The 16,666-nt window shown below is 41.2% G+C and overlaps 1 protein-coding gene across 36 annotated transcripts in view; it reads right to left on the reverse strand.

Moving 5' to 3' along the window:
• The window catches only part of ENOX1 (ecto-NOX disulfide-thiol exchanger 1), a 542,128-nt gene that overhangs the window by 3,106 nt on the left and 522,356 nt on the right, over positions 1–16,666 (reverse strand). For 32 of the 36 annotated variants that reach the window (XM_025196209.1, XM_025196210.1, XM_025196207.1 and 29 more), the window contains 2 exons: positions 7,040–7,142; positions 3,685–3,770 (listed from right to left, as the gene is read on the reverse strand). In XM_025196209.1, coding sequence (XP_025051994.1) covers positions 3,685–3,770; positions 7,040–7,142 — 189 coding nt within the window. Of the gene's footprint in view, positions 1–826; positions 929–1,356; positions 3,267–3,684; positions 3,771–7,039; positions 7,143–12,195; positions 12,289–16,666 lie in introns of those variants that run through there. The other 4 variants (XR_003092514.1, XR_003092515.1, XM_025196208.1 and 1 more) reach the window with 4 other exon arrangements.

Here is a 16,666-nt window from a genome sequence, read left to right on the forward strand (position 1 = left end):
TCAACATTGCCAAAAGGAGCTAATCTTTTGCAAATAAGAGGCCCCTAACCCTCTTTCTGTATCTGACAGCAGCTCCAGGGCTCCAGAAGGCATTATTCCTGCCTCAGAGTCGATCAGAATATTTGTGTCTTGGTGATCCCTATGAAGTGGTTGCTTCAGTCAAGTTCCCATTGGAAAGAAGTCCTCCTCGCCAAAACTCAGTGTTACAAATGCATCTTTACTAGAATGATCAGTAAAGAGGTCAGTAACTGAACCATCGTTTTCCTTCTACAGGCTCAAGTTCATTGTTAAGGCACGTGGATGTGATGAAAGACAAAAAAAGGAAATAAATGTAGGAGACAAAAAATAATGCATGAGATATCTTTTTAAAAGGGAAAATGGACAAAATATATTAAAGGCAAAGCCAAATATAAAGTAAGAACATCCATCCACTCTACCCCACCATATCACCAAAGGAATACACAGAAAATAACTGAGTTATAAAAACTTCTGTTTGCTTTTGCTTCAATCACTCCACTGGTGTATTGTAGTTCTTCCTTCCACTGGGCAGTAAGTCTGCCTTGCTATGCATTTGCATGTACTTAGCACAATGGGGCTCTATTGCTGACTGGGTCCTTTGAGCGCTCACTAAATACATGGAATACTGCAGACATCTGTGCTGTTGCCGCCTGTATAACAGACTTGTAATACACAGCAGTATCTGGGGACTTTGTGGATAGGAAAGTTATGGCAAATCTATTAATATTATTAGCATGCTCCTGTGGTAGTATTTTTTCATTTTCAAAGCATCTCACAAATATGAAGCATGCTAATTTAAGCCTCACACCACCCTTGCGAGAAAGGGAAATATCCATCCATCATCCTTTTTTCTTCCCTGCCCCCAAAGGAGTTACTGTGGAGTTCTGCGGCAGGAAGATGAAGCGGTTTGCTAAAGGTGACACAGAGGATCAGTATCAGAACGAGTCAATCCAGAGCCACAACACAATCAGTTCCACATCTTACACGCTTTCTTGTGAAAGGCATGAATAGCAGGTTACTGTGGTGTCACGTGTGTGCGTTCCATGGTGACAGTTCAAGAAGCACGGGTTTCCCTGAAACTATCATTCCTATTTAGACAAGGGATAGCAAGGTTACCACTGAAAGTAACTGAAATTAACCTCTGAGATTACCTCTCAGGATTGCACTATCAATAAGTACGCAGTTACTAAAATCAGTTACTTCAACAGGTAAACTGTTTAGGTCAAATTCTGCTGTTCGTACTCTACGGCAGTTACGAAGCACTGCAAATGCATCTAGCACACTACACAGAAACAAAAAGGGGCAGGGTCCCTGTCATGAGCAGTTTCCAAATTTAGGGTCTGATTCTGCAGCCCTGACCCATGGGAGTTATCCCACTGACGCCAATAGGACTTGTGTGACAAAAGGTTGCAGTCTTGGGGCCCTACATTAAACAAAGGAAGATACTGCAACTAAAAGTGGGATAGGAAAGATATGGACAACTATAATCTGAGTTGCATTATGTTGCACAGCCAGTCTGTATTTTAAATGTTTGCCAGTGTAAATTAAAGAAAGCAGAAAAGGAAGGGAAGCTGGAGAGACAGTCAGCTGAAACCTAGCCAAAAACAGTGGGTTTAAGAAGGGGTTTGAAAGATGACCAGGAACCTACTTAATTCATGTTTTCACAGATTTCGTGGAAACCATGAAATCCAGGATTGTCCATGAAATCAACAATAAAAACTTAATAAAAATAATTTAAAAAAACCCTCCCAGGAGGTCCCCACTGCCAGAAGGGGAAGGTGGCAGGGCAGGACAAAGGGCAGTAGGCAAGATGGCAGCTATCCCAGTGTCTCCACCCCCAACCCGCCAGGGCCTCTCAACCAATCAACACCAAGGGCCAGGGCTGCAAAAAGGGCAGCCAGTAGTCAAGATGACAGTCATCCCCTCATTTCCTCCCTCTCTCCATCCAGGCCGCTCTGCCAATCAGCACTGAGAAGCGGGACCTCTCTGCCAATCGGTGCCAAGGGGCAGGGCCGCCATAGGATGACTGCAGAATTAGAGCTTTAGGCTGTGATCAACCTGCAAAAATTAGTAAGTTCCTCTGTGATTTAGGCAGACCCCTAAAGATGAGTGAGGGCACCGCGTAGTTCCATGGAGAGCATGAAAATAAAGTGTACAGGCATGAGTAGGAGAACACATGGGCCAACACAACACAGCATCAAGCTAAGGCGTGGGCAGGGAATAAGGGCTGAGATCTCTGCAGGGGCAAGGGAGGGCAAAGAATTTGAATTGCAGACATGTATTTATTTGGATTGTATGGTTCTGCAATGTAAACACTGGTCTGACAATTTGGGCACCCCTGACAACTTTTCAAAAAGACCCAGGATGGCCAGTTAACTTGACATCAGATAAACAAGCAATAACATAACAAAAACTATCACATAATCTTCTCCAGAGTCCCACAACCGTTGCTGCCTGACTCCACATCAAAACATCTTGTTATGAAGAAAGGAAAATGATGGCTTGTGAGGTACTAACAAACTACGGCAGGAAGTAAAATGCCAAAGGCTTGGGGTCCTTTCTGTTATCAATGGGCTTCTAGCTCAGGAGTTGACACAGGTTTAATGACCTGGGCAGTATCCTGAACGAAGACAGAAAAAGGATTCTAGGGAAGTGTCAGATACTCAAGGTAGCAGGAAAGGCACATTCTCCTGGCTACTGTCTGAACGTTAGTCAGCTGAAGTAAGCATGGGATCTGATCCACAGTATCCAACTAATAATTTATATTTTAACAACCATGTATGTAAATCACTGTTAAAGTATATAATGGCTGCTTCCAAATTATGCCATTGCTGGTATTTAATTCCTTATTTTTGTAAAGCAATGGGAGATGATACGGAGGAAACATAATGCTGATTATCAGATTGTACCGACAAGATGTAGTGGTAATGGGAATATGCGTTTTCAGTTGGCTTTTTTTCAATTAATGGTTTTCCTTGCATTGACACGAGTATCCCCACCTTTTCGCACCAAGCAAACAGAGAACTTTCTTCATAAAGATTGAGGGAAGACACACAGTTCTTCATGGAATGCATTACAGTATGTTCCTGCAGGTTATGGACTGCTGTGGTCAACTCTGTAACTCCCCATAGCATAGCAGGCCTCCAGCTCTGCTAATGCTTTATGCTCCATTCTGCCTTTTCTGCATAGATGTCACACTCCAAAGCAAGCAGAGGGACCACTGATGGAAGCATCAATTCTCAGCTATCCTGAGGGACAGCAGGAAAGTAAGGTGAAGGAATACAGTGCTTGATACAAGGAGCTCCAAAAGACACAGGTGCAACACATGGTCCGTCTGCTCCTCCTACCACATCTTAGTGACCACAGTGAAACTTACCTTTAATTCTATTTCCTGAATCCTAGTAATTCAGGATTGTGCTTCATGCAATCAGTCTGTGCCATTTAAGACAACAGCATTCCTTGCCATAAAATACAGCAAAATAATACAAGGCAAAAGACCTCAATATAAACACACATTATATAATTTCTGAATGAATAAAGGCTGCAAACCTCCAAGCCCCACATCCTATTATCTCTCTAATGAAAACTCATGAAGAGTTTAACCTGAAGTAAGGAATAATACAATATTTCTATAGAGAAAACAGATTTTGATTAAACTTTTTTTACCCTAGAGTCCAGCTGCTGCATATAAGACCAAAGATATTCTATATTGGCTCCAAAAGGATGGACGTGAAGAAACGTGGATATGATACCTGCATTAAAGCAAATGCATAGTCTTGAAATTACCTGAGACAATATATCAGACATCTTAAAATAATTCTGAATAAGTTTCTCTGCATGTTTTTCCACCTGATTTATGATTCTCATTTTTCATACACAACCCAATAAACTAATGCAAATAGCACATTTTTTAATACAGTCATAATAATAGGGTAAACACAATCCTTCATCTTCAGGAATGACAGCAGTTTGCAAGTAAGTGACCAAGATTATTAACTGATGAATAAAGGAATTTCTAAACAAAGACTTGCTGGAAACATTTCAACTACCAATTTTATGCTTGATTTACCAATGTAAAATTGTAGATATTGGAATGGTAAAATTATGGCTTTTTCTCCTTCAGTGGACGTTCTGTTGTGAAAATGTTTCATGTAACTGTGTCACAAAATGGACTCCCATGAATTTCCCAAATAATTACTGTGGGCGCGTGCAGACGTGCAGTATGCAGCACTGCTGACCTGTCTGGGGTGCCACACACTGCACACACTGCACATGCAGGCATTCCCTGCACTGTTACTTGGCAGCATGGGGGGAGGGGAGGATGGCTCATGGGAGATACCAGGGTAAAAAAAACCCATGCCTAAAAAAACCGGGGTGGTGCACATGGCTGCAGTGCACACCACCCAAAACCAGAGCCTGGCTGGCTGATGCCATGTTCCAGCTGCTGGCCAGGCTCCTTGCTGCAGGATCGCTGTGGCTGCAGCTCCCAAAGGACCCCAGATAAGGCTGCTGGGGTCAGCACAGTTGCTGGGCCCAGCCTCCCCTACCCTACCCTACCCGGGGTAACATGCCACATGCCAGAGCGTACTTATACTTTTTTCCTTAAAATGGACAGGTAATTCCATTTGTAATTTTGTAATAACTTCATTGTAATTTACAAGATCATTTGAAGAGGTCTGGGAAAAAAAGGGTTTGGAAGGAGTCAGATTCTAAATCTAGAGTTTTTCCTATAGTGAAAATCAAGTGTCAGCATAATAGTGATGAATAGAGAAAGCAGGATGTTGGATGTCAGCATTGCTATTAAAAGCATTAGCTGTTTCCTCCCCATAAACAAATGGAATATGAAGTGGTCATCAGTGTATATATAACTATTTGCTGAAAGTTGAAGTATAGGATCCAGGAACAATATTTTTAACCCACTTTAGACGGGTTTCTTAACTAAGAAACCTAGGGGGAACTTCCTTATATTTAAACACCAAGATTTATGGTGTATATACATTAGAATAACAGGTTATTATATCTTGTATAGTGTAGGTCCCATTACTAGTGTTGAGACTGAAGGAACCAGGATACATCTTGACTAAAACCTCTCTCCAAATATTGGCAACAGTACAAGAGGACAGGAAATCTTTTCATTCTGTATTAGCATTGCAAAGAGCATCTGTTCCACCTGCATACTTCCAATTATGCTTGCATTATTATGCTCATGGTCTAGATCACAGCTGTTCAACTTCTGGGCAACCAGGAGTCCAAGCTGTGTGGGCCACAGTCCCAGGGGCTGCATGAAGATTGGGCCGCAGATTGAGAGCCGCTCACTATGCAGGCAGCTTAGCATACTCCCCACTGCATGCACAGCATTGGGCACCCTGGCTCCCTGCCCCCCTTCCCCCAGTTGCATGCACAGCCCAACTCCCCACCCCTTCCTGGGCACATGGACAGCCTACCTCCTCCACCTCCTCCTAGCCACATACCACAAACCCCCCCACCATACTCGCAGCCATGCACCCCTTCTCCCCTCCCAGCCATGCATCCACCTGCAGTGTGAACAGGTTAGCTCCTGCCTTCTCCCCACACAGTGTGAGCAGTCCAGCCCCCTTTCCCACTGCACATGCACCACAGGCCCCCTGCCCCCTACCGTGCACACAGCTTAAACATCTCGGTTCCTTCCCATTGTACTGCTGCACCCTTAGGAACAGAGACAGGAAACAGAAGCTGGAGGAGGGCAGGGTAGCCTGACGAACCCGACTGCTGTGGCAGAAGCAATGGCATGAGAGGGGTAGTGGCACCTGGACGGGAGCCTATGGAATGCGTGCTAATTCTTTGTGGGCTGCCAGCTGGACAGCGCTGGTCTAGATCCTGAAAAAGAGTTACTTTATATGATGGGACTCAGAGAGATTTCCAGTGCACTGTGCTGAACATGAAGTACATCTCTAAGTCTTTGCTGGATCAAGGTCTTTTTCAATCTTCCTAGAGCTGATTCTGAACTAAAACCCACCAAATCTTGGAAGGAAGATAATCCCATTTTTCTAGTGACACAATTTTATTATTGAATAAGCCAAAATGTCAAATCCAAACACCTCCATGACGGGGTGTTCAAAAATTCGGATACCTTTTCTATGCCTCTTTAAGGCCATCTTTAAGTAATGTGAAAAAAATAAAAGCTTCCTTGAACATATGCTTGTAATTACTGAGTCGGGTTACAGAGATGCTAACATATTAGGAACTCTGCTTTTGTTTTTTTTCTTGAGAAGTTTAATGCTTGTGAAATATTGAATGGCAATACCAATGGCACCTCTACCTCATCACGTACTTTAGGGAGTGCATTCTCAGTAGGTGACTAGCCAAACCCCCTGAACTTAATGGTGAACCATGCAATGACTTCAGAAGACCCAGGTTTTCATCCAGTATGTCATAGGTGAAGAATGTGTACAACTAGAGATTTTTAGTTGAATAATGTCAGGGAACCTTAACTTCCCAACAGCAGATGGTACCCTTAAACAGTTTCCTTGAAGTACATTCTTTTCATATCCTCATGCCAGCTATCTGGCACCTATTGTGAAAGAGTAAATGCATCCTTCTTAAGGTATCCATTATACACAGTTTTTTCGTCAACAGTTTAATAATATTGTTTCCATTCTCTTTCAGCCATTTTCTTTGTCACAGGCAGGCGATAACATACGCTGTTCTATTCTCTAAGCCCTTGCTTAGTACAATTACATTCTTCATCTATCTGTAACAACGAGACAAGCAAAAGAGCAGATCCTGCAACTCTCTCTCATATGAGCAGTCCTTATGTTAAATTCAGTAGGAATATCTAGCCGGAGAAGGTTTAATTATGCAAGTGAGGATTACAGGAATGTTCCTACTACAACCACTATGCATCCAAGTGAAAAAATAAGTATTTCTGGTACAGTGAAGATAGAAGCAAATATACACGGATGATAAAACTTAGTTTTAGGTTGCTTACTCTCGTAAGCTGAGTTGTCACAGGCAGTGCTGAACTAGTGCTGAGTTGTCTTACCTATTAGCAGTGCTTCCTTCTCTGATTTTAGACCTTGGCTTCGCTTCTCAGAATTTTTTTCTCTGTCTTGGTTGACCAATGCTACTGTCAATACATTGACTTCCTATAAAGTTTAAAAACAAAACAGGTGCTTATGTAGATTTCATTCCTTTCAATTAAACCTGTCTGTTCCTTTTCAACTCTATAAAAAGATCATTACTTAAATTTACAGCTAAAGACAAGACAATTATAAATAACTGATTTGTTTGCAGAATATTAGTCTTCTGAAGCACTGCTTCTCTAGCACAGACATTTCCTGTATGTCATAGGTGCCAACTTTGACTCTACTGGTTCATTATTAGACAATACTGAAGAAGTTACCTACTGTGAGAGAAGGATAGAAGATCCCAGTTTTTAATCAAATAGAAATGGGACCTCAAACTCCTATGAAGATTTCATCTTAAGGAAAACATTCAGGTTTTACCGTTGGACTGTTTTTAGTTTTCTCAGGTGGCTTTGTGACAGGGGAAGAGGAAAATTAGACCTGTGTAGTTGTTGGGGATTTCAGTGGATGTGAATAATCCATATTTTAAAAAGAAAAGTCACTCGTACACATTTGGTATCCTAGCAATTGTTTTATGACTGAAAGATTGCCAGCAGGATAAAATGAGTTTGAAAGTTCTTCTCTTTCTTTTTAAAAAACCTTAGGTTAGCTTCCATTTTTATAGTCCCCCAAATTGAGGAAAAGTCATTACTACACTTTCTGTGAGCTTCTCCAACTCGTCCTTTCTATACGGGGTGGGGGCAAAACCAGACACAGTACTCCAGATGTGGCCTTACCAGTGCAGAATAGAGGGGAATAATTATTTCCCTCGATCTGCTAGCAACACTCCTACTAATGCATGTATAAGAATGAATGAACATGGATATGACAGTCACAGAAGAGCACAAAAGCCTGTAACAGAACACATCAACCACCCTGGGCACTCAATTGCTGACCTCAGGATTGCTGTTCTCAGGCAGAAAAAAAAAATTAAAAACAGTTTGAATGGGAAATTTCAAAACAAGAAATCATCCACAAACTGGACTGTGTTAAATATGGTTTAAACAGGGACTATGGTTTCTTACCTCATTACCTGGATGTCCCCTTTGTTCCTATCAGTTCTTGGCTTGTATGTCACCCACAGCATTCCCCCTCCTCATTTCTCCCTTCTCTCTCCTTCCTGCTTTCCTACCTATTGTATTCTAATCGCTCACTCCACTTTATACTCTGCTCTATGCTGCTCTTTCACAGCAACTGATGAAGTGAACTTGGGTTCACTGAAGCTTATGCTCTATACATCTTACTTAGTTAGTCAGTAAAGATGTGTATCTACCCTGCCTTCTGACCGACTTCATACTAACATGGCTAATGATCTGTCTCTTATTTAGGGATCAGTGATAAGAGACCTGGCTTACAAACCAGCTACTGAGCTGAGAGGAAGATTAACAAGAATATAGGATGGGACCCAGGAGATCTTGTCTAGAATGCTTCTAAAAACAGTCAATGTGGAGAGAGGAATGAGTGACTATGGAAATGTGTGGTCCCAAAACACACCAGATTAGCAGTTATGGGTGGGACTGTAAAGTTTTGTCTAGTAGTGATGCAGGGAAAGTAACTACACCACCCTTGGGAACAGAGAGCAGATGGAGTTTCATTTAATGGCTAGAACTGAGAGTGTACAGAACACATTGCATAATTTAGAATTGTGTTAATGGACACTAAAGAAAGTCACATCAAAACTTCCCTGGCTGCAAGGATCTTGGGGGTATAAAGCCTGGAAAAACTGGTGCTGGGAGGTGCTGAGGACGGCAGTGACCAAGAAAAGGAAAGTGTAAGAAGGAGATTGCATGAAATTAAGCAAATAAGAGCAAATGGATTTGAAGACAATTCTTTGGTACAAGACTAGTTGCTCTATGGAAGATGATAAAATGGAGATATTGAGCCATTCAGAAGAGTGTGACAGCCAGTACAACAAGCCTGGCTTAAAAACTCAGGCTGTGGTAAAAATAAGAAGCGCTAAGAACTGTAAAAGAATATACCAGAACGTTGGTAGGAATAACCATGAAAGTCAAGGGAAATGAGCATATTTGCAGAAAACAAATCTTGAAATTTGTAATGTGTGTAGCTAATTACTCTGTAATTTAGGTGCATATCTGATAGAAATTACACCAGTAGGATTTATACCTGTACAATATATGTGTGTTCGGGGAAAAGGTGTGGTTTTTATAGGTATAAAATTTATGCTTAAATACAAAAAATAGGCCTCAGAGTAGTTGGGCAGTTAATGTAGGAGTGCTGTATGAGTCTACAACTTATAGGAAGTGCCACTGATTGAGACCTGCCAGGTATTTCATCCCTCTGACATGAGCACTGGTGTCTATTATTGGTGGTCTGTTGAACATAATTTGAAAACCACTGCATTTTAATAATACCTCCATTTTCCAACAGAGTTCTTTAACTCTTAGTAAGAGACCATCTCTGCTTGGCAAATGATATTCTCTGAGCCCTTAAGCAGTCTCCTCTAACAAGTTTCATTACAGAGGGAATTTTTTGCAACCATCTGTCTGCTGCTGCAGTAGAGGACAGAGGGTGGCTGAACAAGTGAGAAAGCAATATTCATTAGAAATGAAATGACCTTGAAAGGACTAAATGCAGTACATGGATAGCAGAATCCAGGTTACACAGTGCTTGAAAGTCATTAGGGACTAGGTCCCCAGAGTACTCATTATGCACAAATAACATCCAGTGTGACAGAACAGGAAGGCATGATTAGAGTGATACAGGAAAGGTTAAACAATATAAGAGGGAAACCAAGAAGCACTAGGGCACTTTTCTTAGCATGGGTGGACTCATTTTTTAGGATTCTGTCACAAGTACCAGTCACAGAATTTCGATACAAATAGAACCAGATTATCACCTGAATTTTTTTTCCTCAAATAAGTGATGACAAGTTATGAATCCAACACCCAAATTTTGTTAGAAAGATGTCACTGAGCCAATAAAAGAATCTCTGTGAATCTGCAGATGCTGCTCTGGGTGACCTCGTCACATCTGAGGCTATGGGATCTGGATCAAAGAAGGAAAGGCCAGTGGAGTGTCTCTCTCTGGAGAAAATCTCGCTGCAGGTTTACTATGAAAGATGAGGCTGCCATGTGAATCCTTGTCTCCTATGGACTCCCTGCATTTTGGCTCTTGGTTCTGATATGGGTAGAGAACTACTATGATTCTGGCACCTAGGATAAGAGCACTGCCAAAGGAAATATAGAGGGCCAGAAGAGGTTCTGGGTCTCCATACAGTTTCCATGGAGGTCCTCTGAGAATGGTTGATTCCTCTGGAGCCCATGAGATTTCAGCAGGTTAGGAGGACCCATCTCTGTGGATAAGGCAGAAGCTTTCATACCCCACTACAGGATGATTTTGAAGAAAACTGGAGTTTCCCAACTCTCCTAGAGGAAAGCACAACATGGCCCTTTGAAACCAATTGCTAGACACCACATATCACTTACAGAGTTAGAACGTGGCCATCCTCTGTACTCATGCAGGAAGGGTAGGTGCAGCGTGAAAAGTCTTTTCCCTCTCCCACCTGGCTTGGCACAATCAGACCCTGTATGTGTCCATGAGCACAAGATGATCTCTGAACTAGCACCCACATGTTTCTTAACCACTCCCCTGCAGTGAGGAGAGACTGGGCCACAACTCACTTTGCCCCACACTCCCTCCACACACACCAGCCAACAGAGCTGCACCCACCTAAAATAGGCACAGTTGCTTAGCTACCCTGGAGCAGCTCCTGTAGTGACACAGGTCCAGCTTTACCCCTTGTTCAGGGCTGTGCTTGACAGGCACAACTGGGATTGTAATGCTTGTTGCTTTCAAGGCTCTGCTACTGGTTGCGTGATCTGGATGCAAATTTCAATTATCCAGAGACTTTTAACATGCCTTCAATTATCTGGATAATCCAAAAGCCTGATAATTGCCTGAAAACTATTGCTTGCTGAGTGTCTTAAAAATGCTTGTTTCTTTTGCTGCAGTGTGTGGGATTTTGCAGGACTTTGAGGGGCGCTGAGGATATGATGTTTTGTGACGCACCCAAAAATTACCACAATTTACATGAGTTCAGAGCTTGTGTTGCCACCGGCGCTATATACACAAAGTCCAATTAACAACTGCTTTGCACAATTATGCAAGCAGTGGCAGGAGGAAAGGAAGCAGAGTAGGAAGTTACTAGGTGTTGGGCACAGCAGGCACTTAAGGGAGCAACTGCAGAGTGCTGGCAGTGCATAAGCAATACACTACAATTTCTTATCAGCCCGAGGCCTTCTCAAAAGAAGGATGAGTAGGAGGTGAAAAGCTGTATATCTGAAACATGAGCAAGAGGCACTCAGGTCATCAAAAGCAGGGCAAGAGATGGTATAGGCAGAGAAAGTAAAGTTGATTTATGTTTTGAAGGAGAAAAAACCATGGGGCTAAACTCAGCAGTTCTTGGTTGAGCAAAAGTACTTACATGTGGACTACAGAATGTAGTTACTTTAAACATAAGGGCCAAATTTTACTTATTTATACTTGTGCATTGCTAGTTATTTTATGGTAGTTGTGAAGAGAATTTGGTTTTCAATGTTAACTTCCCCTCTTTTCTATAATAAACAACTCCTTTGGATTTGCAGACTAGTTAAATCTCTATAAGCACTCACAATAATACTTTAAACTTGGTGTCCAGCTCATTCTGGGCCTAATTCAGTGCCTGCTGAAGTCCTTGGGGGTCTTTCCTTTGACTTCATTTTACAATGGTTCAGGGCCAATTTCAGTGAACACCCAGATGGAGCTCAAGGTCCAAACAATAAAGATATTTACACAGTTCTGCTTTTCAACTTGTTCCCTCTCTTGTTCTATGATTCTATGATGGCCATTCTTTATAATTACTTGACTAAAGATACTCTGATACTTACAAAACCTCTATTATTATTAGTGTGCTCTTTTGGCAAAGTCTCAAGTATCGCTAGTTTTACTTCAGCAAGGGAGCTGTTTCAAAGAGCTTTGTACTTCAGTCTACTCCAGTCTGGTATCTGACATGGACAAAAAGATCACTGCAAAGTTACACGGTCCTAGAACTGCAGGGCAAACCTTTGCTGTGTACCTGGAACATGGAAGTCTATCTTTGCCTAAGACATCAGCTCCATGTACTTATGGAAACAGCTTGGTTTCTTCCCAGTGTGTCAGACATAGGTACCTTTCAGAGATGTAAGAAAGAGGCAAGACAATAAATTCTAGAAGTCCAACCAACTTTAATGTAGCCAGAGCTTCTAACACAACAGCTGCTGCCAGCTGAACTAGTGATAGGTTGGCACCACCCACCACAGGAACAGTTTCAATCTTACTCAGTGTGCCTCTCCCAAATTTCTTCATGCATAACCAGCCAATGAGGAAGGAATAGCTCACTGCAGTATGCTTTGCTACTGGTCAGTTTCATAATAGTGTCTAGTACAGACTGATTTATCATTTGAAAATGTATAAAAACAGCACACTTTTATCTCAAATCAACCTATTGCTCAGTTCTTCTACCACGGCATACTTTAATTTCTTTTCTAGACTGCAGTAATAAAGAAAATAATACTAAGTTAGTATATTAAATAAATTAATTGATACAAACAAACTGCTGATGACTGTTTGAAAAATTAACTGGTATTAAAATTATATCAACATCAAAGAAGAAAAGCAATTAAGCAGAAAAGAAAAGACCTTGAAAATAAAACACTTTAAAATGCATGTCTATGTATGTAAGATTAGTCTGTTTGATTTATCCCACATGATAGAAATGTTTTCAAGAGTGGAGATTAATTGTATTATAGAACTCTTGACATGCTATTTTTCCAATCCATTTGCCAGAGAGACACTTTCTATTTTTCTGTAGCAAAGCATTTATTATTATAACGTTCACCTGCTGAGTTTAGGCAACTAGCAATAATGTAAAAATGTCTGTCTAATGTAAGCTCTCTTTTTATATGGCCCCCATTATCCCTGTACTTGAAAACATACATCTCATGTCAGTGTTCAGCCTGAAAACTGTATGGGATGACTAACATTAAAAGTCACTTTGTATTTTTATTTTTAAGTTATTTTTATTTTTAAGACCATATGCATGGTCAGGTAGCACCATTTCCTTATGCTTTGAATGCAAGGATCGGGGTAAATTGATGAATTCTCAAATATTATTCTTCATGCAACCTGAAGGTGACTATATTTGTTTCAACTTGTTGAAACTATTTTAATTGGATGTGTTAGTATGCTACATGCAAGCATTGTGGCCTCAGGGGAGGAGGGAACTCACTGTTGACACCCATGATATGAGAAGAGTGTTAAGGGTGGCCTGAACTCTATAGATGGATGGCTGTTCCACAGAGGAGGGAGCCCTCATATGTTTTCTGTTGGTGAGCAAAGGGAACTGACAGAATAAGCCAGTTCTCGGCTGCATTTCTATTATGTGGCAGTTTGAGCATTTTTTTTTTTTTTGCAAATATAACAGGGGTGGGGTAAGGGATACCAGTATCCCTGTTGGATAAGAAAAGGACAACAGGACTACATCCAAAGTGCCTGGGGTGAGAAAAGGTCACCCTATATGCTTTATAGTTTGGTGTGGTGGAATGAAGGAACCCCGTACAAGAAAGAGGTAGAACAGCAAAAGAAAACTGTTGTGCAGAACCTAGCACTCTGAACACTACACAAAAGAGCAGCAATAAGCATCACCTTTTTCAAACAAAGGATTAGACTTACATTATGATAATACACAAATATACACATACTTGTTCGTTTTCTTTTATGCCCTTCTACTACTATCAAAAGGAAGAGTGCAAACAAATTGCATAAATGAGTCAGACTTTGCCAAATGAAGACTTGCAATCGCTGAATGCTGTGAGCTGTACAAATCATGTAAACCAGGAATCAGCTGCTGCTAAGGTACTGCCTATCCTCAACTCCCACTGACATCAATTCAGATTGAGGGTGTTCAGCATGCTGTAAGAAGTGCTCAGTGTTACACAGGTTCAGGACCTAATACTGTGCTCTCAAAATGGTTCTCCAACAGAGGTACAGTGATGCATTAAAAGGAAAAGAATGGGAATGAAAGGAAGCAATTCTATTTTAGAAACAGAATTACTAGGTTTGTGAGATGGTCTGATAGGCTTCCTTGAAGAAATAGAGAGAAGAAGTCATAAAACCCCTTATGTATCATATTGTAAGAGGGTGAATGAGTTTTCATCAAGCATTTGGATTTCTAGAGATACCAGCTCTGGGGGCCTGAAAAATCTATAACCAAAAGCAACCTCCCCATTCACAGAATATAAGCTTTTAGCATTTCTGAGAGATACCTGAAGCATCCTCCTGCTACATAAGACCTGGACTAAAGCAATAAAAACTTGCCAAACCTATGCCTCTCATGAACATCCACTTAGCTTACCTCCACTACCCCCACACACTTTACTGCCTGTTCCATTAGAAGGTAGTAATATGATACACTGTAGGGCTATGGGCCCTAGCAAACCTTTGTACTGACAGTCCTAATATGCTTCAAGCAGAAGCAAAAATATCCCATAATACTAGGGTAGGGAGCTCTAGCAACTCTAGAGGACAATACAGAGTTGTGATAGAAGGGAGCCAGACTGTATAGCTTTCCATACAAATAACAGGATTTCCATACCAATGCATGATTAAAAATGGCTCTATTTCAGCGATGGCAGATGTGACTTCTGTATATGGGCTTACATATTTTGTACAGTTGCTTGGAATGAAATGGTAAACATAATTGTTAGGTATTACTAAAATGTCAGGTGTTAGAAATGTTTCCCTGCAGAGTTCATGAAATATGAAGTAAAAAACTTCAGTGCTTTGTTAAGAGTGGGTGGCTGAATGTGTTTTATTGTCTTTCTCCCTTCTCTGCTGAGGTTAGATGAATCTGTTTCAATAAAAAGCAGAGTTACTATACCATTGTGGCACTTGCAATTAGAGACAAGGGAAGGGATGTGATTTGTTGCACTATATCAACAAAATGGTAATTGCAAGACCCTTGAGTCTGATACAGACAACATATTCAGTGTTAGATCATGCTTCAGCCCACTGTGATACAGATCTCCCTTGAATGGCTGGACTTCTGTGGAAAGATTGTGGCCAAAACCACAGACTGTACTTCTGTGAGGAAAGAGGCCTAAATGTTTCACCGTAATGAACTTGCTCTTCTAATGGACAGCATCAGAACTGGGAGGGTGAAGCTGTGAACTGTTGGAGTATTACAATCTAAAAACTTTTAAAAAGTGAGGAGGGCAACTGATAACATGGTTGTATAAAACCAGCAAGTGTGTATTATTTTTCAGTCATGGTAGTGTTGAATTCACTACATCAGTAGTCTCCATTTTATGTCCATTAAAACAAAAAAAATGGAGGAGGGAGCAGCTTTGAGGACTGTGTTTCAACAGGAAGGATGGAGAATGACCCAATCCTCCAAAATAACTTTTCACCTGGTTGTTAAGGCAGTCCCTTGGGAGGTCAGGGGTTGAACCCCTTAGCTAGAGGAAAGAATTGGACTTGGGTCTCCCACATGCTGAGTGACTATTTTAACCACTAAGCTCTGGAAGAGAAGGTAAGGATGAGACTACCTACCCCCTCCATCCAACCACCACTTTCTTCTCTTACTCATTCTTACAAGGACTTGGTGGTTGCCACAGTCCTCTTTGAAGAACCTGATCTGCTATGTATACTTTGAGAGAAACTACTGGATCAAACTCCTTGGGAAAGAAAAAGAGAGAAGTTGCTAGTCTGTGGCTCCTGAATGGCTCAGTTGTGAGCTAAGAGCCAAGTTGCTCAGATTTGTCAAAACCAAGATGCTTCTGGGCAAATGTGAAACAGAGCTTTAGGAACTTGAGGACCTACAGTATAAAAAATCCCGGGGCACTGACCAGCAGTGGGGGCTTTCCAGACTGTAATTGTAGACTTAAGTATCTAAATTCTGCCTATGCTCCAATTCTTGGTACCTGAAGTCCCTTTCTGGATCTGACTTACAGTTCTGCTCAAGTGAAATGTAATCACAATGAAGAATTACCAAGCCATAAGAAAACACTTATGTTAATTTAAAAAAATGCAGACAATCACTTTCTTTTGGTTCTTTTGCATCAACAGTAACTTTGCCTGGTGAAGTAGAAGAGCAGCCTCCTGATGAGTTTGATGATCCTTCACTGAAACAACTTGAATGGCATCATTATCCTTGAAATACAGCTGGCATAATTTAAGCCCCTGTTAAGTCTTCCAACTAATCTTGAAAATCAGTTTAATTTAAGAAGCTGATTCTGCTAGTCTTGGACAAACCAAAAATGGCAAAGATCATCTGGTGTTTATGTCGTAAAAACATCTGCAATGTGAAGGCCTGCACTCTATAAGAGATTACATCGCCCTTGGCCAGGTACTAACTATATGAGTTCTCAAAACGGTTGAAGTATTTCACTCTAAACTCAGCCTCGGATGGTTACACCCAAAAGTGGCAAATTCATAGATTCATAGATGTTAGGGTCGGAAGGGACCTCAATAGATCATCGAGTCCGACCCCCTGCATAGGCAGGAAAGAG

This window comes from Alligator sinensis, unplaced genomic scaffold, assembly GCF_000455745.1.
Source record: "Alligator sinensis unplaced genomic scaffold, ASM45574v1 scaffold59_1, whole genome shotgun sequence".
NCBI classification, from domain to species: Eukaryota; Metazoa; Chordata; order Crocodylia; family Alligatoridae; genus Alligator; species Alligator sinensis.